At 31.8% G+C, this 11,810-nt stretch overlaps 1 protein-coding gene across 3 annotated transcripts in view; it reads left to right on the top strand.

Annotated features, from left to right (window-relative positions):
- Nucleotides 1-601: 601 nt before the first annotated feature.
- LOC143239559 (transcription initiation factor TFIID subunit 4B-like) overlaps nucleotides 602-11,810 on the top strand; it is a 38,669-nt gene continuing 27,460 nt past the window's right edge. For all 3 annotated transcript variants that reach the window (XM_076480746.1, XM_076480745.1, XM_076480744.1), the window contains exons 1-3: nucleotides 602-2,439; nucleotides 9,790-9,951; nucleotides 11,324-11,410. In XM_076480746.1, coding sequence (XP_076336861.1) covers nucleotides 844-2,439; nucleotides 9,790-9,951; nucleotides 11,324-11,410 — 1,845 coding nt within the window. In that variant the 5' untranslated portion in view covers nucleotides 602-843. The remainder of the gene's footprint in view (nucleotides 2,440-9,789; nucleotides 9,952-11,323; nucleotides 11,411-11,810) is intronic.

Below are 11,810 nucleotides of genomic sequence, written 5' to 3'. Positions count from 1 at the left end.
TTGAAGTCTAAACGATAATTTTGAGCAAAATCTTTATACAGGTAGAAGAACCTTAGAAACGATGAAAAGTTCATAAAAGGTATTCAGTTAACCGCAGGAATCGAACACCATTGCGTAACGTTGTTAATCTGTCAACTTACCGCTGAGCCTCTAAGGGACAATAATAAAACAAGATAGACAGTTGAAGCTAAAACGGTAATAAATAATCTGACTTAGGTGTTGTCTAAAACTAAAGTTTTTATATTGTTCCTGAACTCATACACTCAATTACGATTTTCTCAGAAAATTACATTAATTCTCTCGCAAAGGTATATACGGAAAACCGCAACGCTGTTGACTTATTACTTAAGTTAAAACTAATCGATAATTTTAACATTTTCATCATAAAGCAATAGTGTAATATATAGCATTTTTGATCTGTTTAACTTTATCTTAACATTTATACAATGCTAAATTCATATGAATTTTGAATTTTAAAATTTAGAATGGTCTTAACATATTTGAATAAATTTTTTTTTCTTTTTTTACAAAAATAAGAAAATATAGGGCACACGACTTCGTCGTGGTTTTGTCTGCCATGTCGGGATCCTGTTACGTGTCTTTCTCTCCATCCTACTGTGACTGGCGAGTAGAGTTATGTCGGAAGAAATCGAATCTGGCTGTCGAGTATCACCACCGTCAGTTCAACGTTATTTCACGGACACACTGAAAAATAAAACTATCCCAAATATATAAATATTTGGAGAAGAATATCTATAGAACAGTTTTGTACAATTCTTGAACAGCAATCTGTCGTTACTCAAAACACACGTCAACGTAAACGCTATTAAGGTCAACGTTAAAATGGAGTCGAAGTGGGTCGTACCCACAGCAAACGACATGATCCATTGTATCACGCGTGCGCAATCCCGCATTTGTGTTTCTACCACGAAAATGGAGTCAGCAAAGACGTTGGATGATATGCTGCTCGAGGTCGATGAATCGGCCGTGACTGCTCTCGTAGGTTCGCTGGAATCTCAGTTGTCATCTTCGAGTGTTCAGAATCCTAGTCGAGATACATATACAAGCTCGATAACAAACAACGATATTAGTAGTACACATATTAATTCGAGCGCAAGGGTCCAACAACGACTACAGAATGGAGAAAAAGCTAGTAGGCCTATCGTAGCGTCGTCAAGCTCCGACATAGCTTCAGGCCTGACGTTAGCAAGTTATCAACAGACTCACAATCAACATGGTCATGAGAATGAGAGGTCAGGAAGTGATTCAAGAACTATTAGCACATCTGGTGAAGTTAACGACACAAATATAGGTCTTCATTCTTCAATTGCAACTAGAGCGATTCATTCTCTTGGTGCATCTGCTAACTCTGTAATGGTAACCCTAACTGGCGCATTAGGCCTACCAGCAAGTGGATATATCAGTCAGTTGCAGATTCCTAGGCCTAACGCGAATGTCAGACCTAGTATTAGTGTTACATCTCAAGACTCAACAGGTCTTGCTGGCGGAAGAGTTAGTGTGAATGTTAGACCTGCGAGTTCAGGATCTGCAATTGCGTTAAGACCTGTGTCTTCAGTGCCAGGGGCGATACGTCCCATTACAATATCAAACAACAACATGAAAACAGTTTATTCATTACAACAAGTTGGAACAGAGTTGAATTCAGCCATTAATAATAGTACAAATGGTGTAGGTACTAGCAGTGTCAGACCTACAGTTCGACCACAAGCCAAATCTGCCTCTGGTGTTCCAAATGGAAATATTGGTATTTCGGGAACAAATGTTGGTCTAGGCTTAAATGGAAATGTTATTGTCAGTCATTCAGGACAAACAGTGATGCCTGTAGTTACTGGAACCACTGTTTTAGACAATTCATCAACAAATAGTAATGTCACAGCCAGTTCTAGTAGTCCTGGAGCAGTTTTTAATTTGGCAAATCTTCAAGGAAATTTAGTTTCACAACAGCCACACGTAATTCGTAGTTTAGCACATGGAACTCCATCTATTTCTCAGCAGAACACTTCAGAAGCCAAACAAAATTTGACTGGTGTGAGACCTATTGTAAATGAACAAAAAGACCCAAAACAGTTGAAAGATGGTTCTGTACTAAAACAGCTCAGTGGAAACTCACACACACAGAACCTGACAAGCAATGTTATTCAAATGAACAACTCCATTGTACCTGTGCAAGCTGTTTCAAAGGCAATAACATTACAATCACAGCAACCTGTTACCATTTTTAATCAAGTAGTGACCAATCCTACAGTTCTTCCTGGGGTTCATTTAGCCAGTGTGAGTGCTGCCCGCCCAAATACGGGAACCACGAGCCAAAAAACCTTGGCACCTAGGGTAGTGTTAAATAATCCTGTTCGTCTTGCACCATCACCCCAGGTGATTACTGCACGACCTGGTGGACCTGGAATACAAATGGCTGGTCAGGTAATTTTACAGCTATGGTAGATATAGAGAGAACGTTTAAACTTTAATAGAGTTGTGTTCAAAGGTTTGTTCTCATTCAGGAATTTGAAAATAGTTCTAAACATAACTAGGTTATCAAGGGAATAATCAGTGAGCTCATTAATCAGGTACATTCATCTAATTAATTACTTTCACAAGACAAGTTTATTTTTACATTGATTAAAATGATTTTTTGTCTCATGAGTTGAGTAACTAATAAAATCAAAACAGTGATACAAACCAGGTTCCAATACATGTGGTGGGTAGAGTACAATCAGCCAATTGTGTGATGAGCTTAACAACAAACAAATTTTAATAATCAAATATAGTTATAATCAGAAACCCAAATTTTGATTAATTATTTGCCTGTGTGAGTCATGACACTAATGGATTAAGCTGAATAAATCTCACTTAATTTGAAGTAATAATGACAAACTTACAATATCAGTTCTTTAAATTGACCAACCACAATGTAGTGTCCAAATAGCAACTGAGACAAAGGGGCAAACAGATAGTTTGATGAAAGGGAAATTCTGTTCATTTTTTACACTTGACTACTGTCTGGACTCCTAATTGTGAAGACTGTGATCTTTTATTTTAAAACTGCAATTATGGCAAAGAGCTGTTTGTGTTGGATTGTACTAATAACAAGTTGAATATCTTCCAACCAAATTCCCATTGAACATGTAATATAAGTACTGAAAAAGTGTTATATAATCTTGCGAGATCCTCCACCCATTTAGGGTGCAATATATTTCACATGAACTCAGTGGTAAAATTTGGCAAGCATTGATATAAGAGTGTTTGGTTGTAGAATTCTTGAGTCAGTTGTTGGTTTAATATTGTGACTGGGGCTGAAGCGATATCAACCTGTTTTTTTTTTTTTTTCATTTCATATTAATTTTTCGTTTTAGTTGCTGTGCTATATGGTGAGGCATTGTACTTTTGTGTAATCTGACTGTGTACATGTATTTAGTTCATTGACATTAAGTTAACCCTCTTATAATGTAGCACCACCTGAACTTGTTAAAACAAATTTTTATTAATATTTTGAACTTTATGCCATACTTGGCTTGTCAATGTTGTCGTTGCTTTATCAATAAAATCTTATTATTGTACAGAATTGTACATTTCTATATTTATTTGTATATTTATATTTATTTTAATATAAAAATGGGATTACTATTCTATGTAATGTATTTCTAAACTATGTGTAAATTTTGTATTCTATTTAAATAAATTATCTGTAAAATGAAAGCATTTCCAGCAAAATATAAATGGATAATTATCATTACATCATTAGTAAATGATTCATAGTAGTACTGTTAAACATTTGAAGGATCATTTTGCTATGTGTTATGAAATTTTGAAGGTCAAAGTCAACATTTTGTTACTGCCCAGGAATACCATTAGATAGTTTTGATAAGTGTTGCATTACATGTATAGTTTTAATTTATCACATGAGATGTGTGTGTGAAATTTAAAGTTAATTGTGGAATAATTATTGCAGAGAAAATAACTAACAAATAAGTATTTCAATAGAGAGAGTGACCAATATGATAAAAATTAGTGTTAATTATTTTACAAGTTAACTGAACATTATTATTAACTGGTGCAGATACAGATATTTATACAATAAGTGATGTAAATTTTAAAATGTGTAATGATAAGTAATTTTTGTAAAATCTGCATAATTTGACAAAAAGAAGTGGAACAAAAACAGCCTTTGTTGATCAAAATCATTGTTATGGTGCTAGTCTGTACAGGTGAATGACTGACATTTAGTAGAAAAATAGTGGTATAATCAGGTGTATCATTCCTTTCAACACTACTGATATTAATATAATCAACTCTTACGTGAACATCTATATACATACATACATACCACAAGTAACATAATCAACTCTTTTACATGAACATGTAGATACATGTAAATCACTGGTAATATCATCATTTCTCTTACATGAACATGTATATACATACATACCACAAGTAACATAATCAACTCTTTTACATGAACATGTAGATACATGTAAATCACTGGTAATATCATCATTTCTCTTACATGAACATGTATATACATACATACCATAACATAATCAACTCTTTTACATGAACATGTAGATACATGTAAATCACTGGTAATATCATCATTTCTCTTACATGAACATGTATATACATACATACCACAAGTAACATAATCAACTCTTTTACATGAACATGTAGATACATGTAAATCACTGGTAATATCATCATCTCTCTTACATGAACATGTTTATACATACATATAAACCACTAGTTTTCTTGTGGTTTGGATTTGAAAATGTTTTATGATGTTTTTTACTATAATTTGGCTTATTTATACATCTGTGTACATTTTATGTTTTATTAAAATACCTATTATTTTTAATGAATTTTTCACGAATTCAAGAATTCTACCCAAACTTGAAAAAAGATTTTTTTTTTTAATGCAGAGTTCAGTTTGTTATAAATATCCTTGGCTTGTTACTTCTGTATCCAGTTTTATGCACAGTTATTAGCTTTCATAATGTAATATAATGTAAGAATATAATATCCTCTTTTTTGTGTTATACATGTGGGTTAGTTCCAAAATCAAGAAATAAAAGAAAAGGATTAATAAATGGTTCAAAGGTTCATGATATACAGAGTTATGACATTTGAATTGATAATGAAAAAGCATAACTTTGAAGCACCATTGTCCTTATAGAATAGTACAGTCATCTGTATATTAAATATTGAAACAGAGTTGAAAGTAGAGATACAAGTAACCATCAGATCTTTGAAGCTTGGTAAATACACACCATATGTTGTAGATTACATTTTTTATTTTAGTGTGCACATAAGAAGGAAGAAGGTTTTTTTTCTGTTCTATGTTTTTATTAACAGAAATATGTAAGGTATATAAATTTTATATATATGCTGATTTTTGAGTTTGAACTTGTTGAGAGATGTTGTTCACTAAAGTGGATAAAATATAAAAAACCTGCAAATCAAAACATATACATTATACTGCTTAAAGTTAAATATTTCCAGTAAAAACTACTGCTTTAACCTGACTTTCCAACTAGTAAACAATTTTAATTTTAATGTAATTGTATTTTTCTGTACCATTGAAGGTAAGATATAGTGACTATATTCTTGGCTACATCTGTACAGATTATTTCTTGTTGTATTAATGAATAGATTGTAGCACATCTGTGGAACAGTGAGAAAAATATGTATGAACATGGGTTTAACTGCAGCTCGAAAAGAGGAAATCGCACATCTTCATTTCTATATGATGTTTTTGTGTCTACTTTTGAAGGAGGATCTTGCATAATATTTAATGCTTTTATATCTTGTACCTATAAAAATAGTCTTAATGAACCAGATGAATAGTGATTAATCACATACATAGCCATTATTAATCTTGCAGGAATCTTAGTGGCTATCTTAGTTTAAACTGAAAGCACATAATTGAGTTAATGTAGGTAGAAACTAATGTGATACCTGTAACATGATGCAGTGTGATGATTTAATGTATTATAATTCTAGCCCAAAGCTAGGCAAATTGCATGCATCTGTTGTGTGTAATGAGTTAATATCTGATTTCTTTTGACAGACTTGTACAAGTTAGGTTTTACAACAGGCCAAGTTACATTTAGTAGAACATTTAATACAATGTTGAAAATTGATAAAATGTATACATTTACTGAATTTCGTTCTGTCATAGAAATGTTTTCATCTATATAAAATAGTAGCTGTTAGTAAACAAAAACACGTTTAATTGTGGAAGAATATAGATAATTTTTTTATTTTTAAAGTGCTTTGTTTTTTTGTAAAATTTTGGAGTCCCTCTACCTGAAGAAGTATTGATACAGAGTATTATAACACAGAGTGAACTTGATGTCTTGGTGTAATAAGATATTCATTAATTATATAAGGTTATTTACAATACCAGGTTAACATAATTTGTTACAGAAGTTCCCTTCACATGAATGTTTTTCAGACTATAATTCCTCATCAGCTATAAAACAACAGACTGTGTGCACATCAACATAGTCTACAGTCTTTACACACATAGACAAAAAGTAAATATATTTAGTGATGGAATGAGAAAATATAAACTGTTGTTCAGTTTTTTTTAGAAATGTCACCTTATTAAGTGTTTGTTACAAACCATGCTTTGTGGAAGTAGCAGTTAACCCAAGTAGCTGATTGAGTGCTTATGCACTTAAATTCAAAACCAAAAGTTTATATTAATAAAAAAAAATGGAAACATGACCTATTTCAGGGTTTTATTTACATATCTCTTGATAAAAGAATTAAAACAAATAGCCCTAGGACACTGTTGAACAGTTTCTTGTTACTCTGTTAAATATTATGGAAGCTAATTAACATAGTCAAAGTGTTTCTTATTTCAGGGATTTTTTTTTATCCTCTTATTCAGTAAAAAGTTGAAAAATAGCTCATGTGATTAGAAAGTTTGTAGTTACCACTGTTGTTTTCATAGATTTATAAAGAAATATGCAAGAGAAACACTAGCAGAACATTGTTTTATAAATAAATGGATAGTGGAAACTAGTGTAACATTATTCTAGTAGTTTTTATAAATAAATAAATATTATGCAATATCAATTGAGAAACATAAAGTGCTCATACAACTGGTGAACAATGATAAGTTATTTGTACAAGAAACTTAGCATTATTTATCTTGCATGTCATCATATTTATAGAAATTACTTGCTCAAAGAGCCATATTATGTACTTGTCTCTAGTTGTTTGGATTTGGAGCATATCTATACAGATTATTGGTTAAGTTTTCCATTATTTAGATTCTCTACATGAAAAGCCATCCAGACTGTAAATGATCTTAATTTTTAATGTCCAGTTTTTATGAGGAATCACTGTAATTATGCTTCACTTCAAGCTCACACCATGACAGTTATTCATGAAATTGATAGTGTAAATACACCCTTGTGCAAATTAATTGAAACAAATGGTCATTTTACAACATTTTCAGCATGGCGGCCAGTGTAGGCTTGCTGGACCTGCTGATTTCCTTTAATAGTCATTTTTTCACACAGATGGCGTCATTAGCTGTGTTTTGCAGTACCGTCGATCTATTTTTGGGATATATGACGAAATTTTGAGGAATATTATGTCAATTGAAATTGTGTTAGAAGGGCAAGGAGACCAGTCAAAAAACAACTTCTTACCAACTCAATGAAGAAAAAACGGTATCAATGGGGTCTGAAATACAAGAACTGGATGCAAGAACGATGGAGCAAGGTGTTATTCAGTGACAAAACTCATTTCTTTGTACAGGGTCAAAGCAGTCTGCATGTTTGCAGATCTCCAGGTGAGAAACATGGAGAATCTCACATCAGTCAGTTCATAAAATATCCCTGGAAGAAGATGTTTTGGGGCTTTTTCAGCTACTATGGCGTTGGAGGCTTACATATTGTAGAAGGTATGATGCAAGGACCACAGTATATAGAAGTTTTGCAGAAAAGAGTCGTTCCAGAATTGATAAAGCGATTTCCAGATGGATCTGGCATTTTTCAGCAGGGTCTGGCTCCATGCCACACATCGAAACTTGTGAAGAATTTTATGACTACAACATGAATAAAGGTGCTGGACTGGCCTGGAAGCTACGGATTTAAATCCTATTGAAAATGTTTGGACATTTTGTAAAGAAGACTTCAGTGAAAAGACTGTACTACGAAAGATAGGCAAATTGAGGCCATAATTAAGGTATGGTACTGCAATCCAAAAATTAGTAAAGATTGCAGTCAATTCGTGTACTTGATGCCAAAGCAGATTAATGATCTTCTGAAAAATAAAGGCGGTCATATCATGTATTAATTTGTGAGTAATTTCTGGATTCTCAGAAATAAAACGCAAAAAATTGAAAAAATCGTAATTTTCCGTTTTGTTTCAATTAATTTGCACAAGGGTGTAGTGTATTTTAGCTGGCCTAATTATTTCTGATTTCAGGTGAAAGGCCTTGTTGGCACTGGATCTTTCATATACAGTGTTGTTGCCAGTATATATTCTTACATGCTTTTACTCAGAAGTGTTTTGAGTATGTAGTAAGAACACTAGCATAAACATCAGTATTTTAACACTTATAAAAGTAGTGGAATCACTAAGAAAATGTAGCTTTTTATTTTGAAGTGAGAATGCCTACAAAACTGATTCTCCTTTGTGAAATCCTATATTTGAGTGGTAGAAGGTCACATGCATATCTGTGAACTTTTAATTGATCTGTGTAGTTTATTGAATTTGATATGACCAAGCACTTATGGTATTCACTGGACAGAAACTACAGAGCCATACTGAATGCCTCAACACAGTATGCAGGAAGCTCAACACAAAGATTAGTGTTGATGAAAACAAAAGAGTTTTATCAATTTGATGAATATAAGGAAACCTAAATGTCCAAATAAAAACTATCACTGAAGTAAGTGAATCTCAGCTGATGGAACCTTAGTAGTAGAATTGATGTCAGATGCATGAAAGTAAGCAGGGCAATTAATATTTTTTTTCAGACAGATGTTCATGGAAACTACAACAACAGGTAGACATTGGCAAATACATGAAAATTATCACAATTATCATACTCAAGAAGATTGAGGATATTAAAAAAATATTTCCTGATAAAATGAGTAATATAATGTTAAAATGTGATTTGTTATTTGTATCTTGATACAAAGTTTATTTGTATGTATTGTAATAAATTAACTATAATGCCATCTTTAGGGTGTTATTTATGTTAGTAATTACTAATTGTAGTATTCATACCTCATTGATTTTGAAGAACTCCATGTGTTTAGTACTATATTCACAAATTACATCAATAAAGATATAATCATACCCTCACGTATAGTCGCAGTGAAAACCATATTCTTGTTGCGAGGATAACACTTTTATTTAACATTGTGTTTTGTTGTACTTGGTGTGGATATTTTCCAGTTCTTTGAATCTTAAATACCCAAAGTGGGAAGATTTTATGTTCATGGTGCTGTTTAGTAGATTGCACCAAATTTGTATTTATTTGAGCCATGTACATCAGAATGTATGTATATGCTACATCAATTATAGTATGATTTTGAATGTAACTTTCTAAAAGAATGTGATGTGCATTTTGACCTACCTATAGTGAGAGAGTTAATCTTATGGGAACTTATTGCACCTGTGAATACCAAACAGATTCCAGTTGTAAGTAATATTTTATTACATGCTTTATTTTGTATCATAAGATTTTATGAATATTTGTATACACTTGAAATGCTTTTAAGAAAACTAGAGGGATTTTTACTTAAATAGAACACCATAACACTTCAACCAGGATCCTTCATGAGAGGAACACTTCTTGTGAAGACAGAAAATGGTCAGTTTCAAGTGGTTAATCTAGCTCCAGGCCCTGTCCCAAGCTCTTGTGCTACATCTGTAAGCAAAGCACCATCATATCGTCTTCAGAACGTGCAGGTGTGTTGTTTTATTGACTGCTTATTTTGTTTTTAAACTGATCATAATGTTACATGAGAAACTTCTCATTGTTTATACAGTTATATTTTGTTATTAAATAAGGAGATGAAATTGTTTAAAACATGACTAGAACTTTCTCAAAGGTATGTAGCTTCAGAAGAAGAAAACAAAATTAATTTATACATTATTCATTTTGAAGTTTTGGGAAGGTTATGAAATGTTTTTAAAATAAGAAATAATTTGAACACTTAAATTTGTTCCATATTTGTACACTTCTTTCACATCATAGTACATCATCATTCTAATTATCTCCAATAAGGTTTTATTGCTCTATAAAGTATAAATTGTAAGTTATTTTAATTCACACACTTTACTTATTTTTACAATTGTTACATAAAAACAAAAATAATATTTCTAACTGAAGAAAGTCTGCATTTTTTTATTCATTTGTCATTAGGGTTTTGTGTGCATGTATTTAACAAATTTTAAACTTCATGAGGTGGTTTATCTCTACTTCAGATCTGTGTTTGATTGTGTCGTGAGTATGCCTATTGAGCTGATAAATCAATCACAATCAGTGTGAATAAATGGTAACAATACGCAGAGCATATTTCACTAAACTGTATACACTTCTGTTATATTTTTCACTTGGCCTTCTATGTCTAATATTCAAAAATTGTTTGTTTTTTTGTCCACAGAGGTGTTTATTTTGAATTAATACAACAAAATAGTATTTAAAATAAATGTTTAAACAACACATCCCATTTTTGATGCTACAAGTAAATAAATACATTGTTGGTGAAGTTTTCAAAGACATCTATTTGAAACAAACCAGCTTCTTTCTTCAATTTTTCTCTTGAGTGATAGAGTAAATTACTCATTAGACATATGGTTTCAAAGTAGAGGAAAAAGTCTCCATTTGTATGTTTAGTTTATCATTCTGTGACTTGCCAAACATGAGATATAAGTGTGTAAGATCATGACAAATGAGGTGTACTGTATAATGATTGATTAACACTTTTAAACCTATTCTTGTATGTATCCAGGATCACTGATTTATAGACCAAACTGTTTCAGTAGTTTTTTTTTGTTTTCTTTTTACTAGTTTATTAATGTTTTTTGCAGGTTAAGCATTATAACTACATTACAGAATGAAAGGGGCATACTTTTTTATAAGATCAACTAGAACTCTTTGGTGAGATCTTTTGTTGTATTTATTAAAGTCCTTGTTGGTTATAAACTGTAAACTTTTATTTCATATGTTTTTATTGCTAATAGATGGGGGTAACACTATAATTTCCACTCAAAATAGATGTTTATTTTACATTAATTAAAACAAAGAATTTACTTTAATTAATGCCTCTTCAAACAGCCCGGAACACAAATTATAAGAACTTTGACACCCCAAGAAATTACAGCAGCTCTTACTGTGGCTTCACCTACTGTTACGGTGAAACAGGTAAAGTTTTTATTATTTCAGTGTGTGTTCTCTCTCATATACAATAAAATGTGTAATAGTCCATTCTTCTAGATAAATATAGTAGACTATATTTGATGGTTAGCTGTTATGCTATCCATTTTTAATCCCATATTATGCTATTATCAACATAATATTTAAATTATAATTTGTTATCAGGTGTGGTATAATATGATCAGGTGCATTTGTTATGAGGTGAAATTCAACAGTGATACCAATGAGGTCTTACCTGTCAAAAATTTGTGCATTTGCAAATGTTTTCAGTGTCTTTGTAAAACTGAATAAACTATTGGGGAATCATATTGGTAGTTAGCTCAATCAGAAATTGTGATACCCGTATAAATTTTTTGGAAAAGGTCTTAAAGTGAATTAATTTAGACAA

Source organism: Tachypleus tridentatus, chromosome 13, assembly GCF_004210375.1.
Source record: "Tachypleus tridentatus isolate NWPU-2018 chromosome 13, ASM421037v1, whole genome shotgun sequence".
Lineage (NCBI taxonomy): Eukaryota > Metazoa > Arthropoda > Merostomata > Xiphosura > Limulidae > Tachypleus > Tachypleus tridentatus.
Note: the sequence above shows the minus strand (reverse complement) of the source record. Positions and strands in the feature narration are given on the sequence as shown.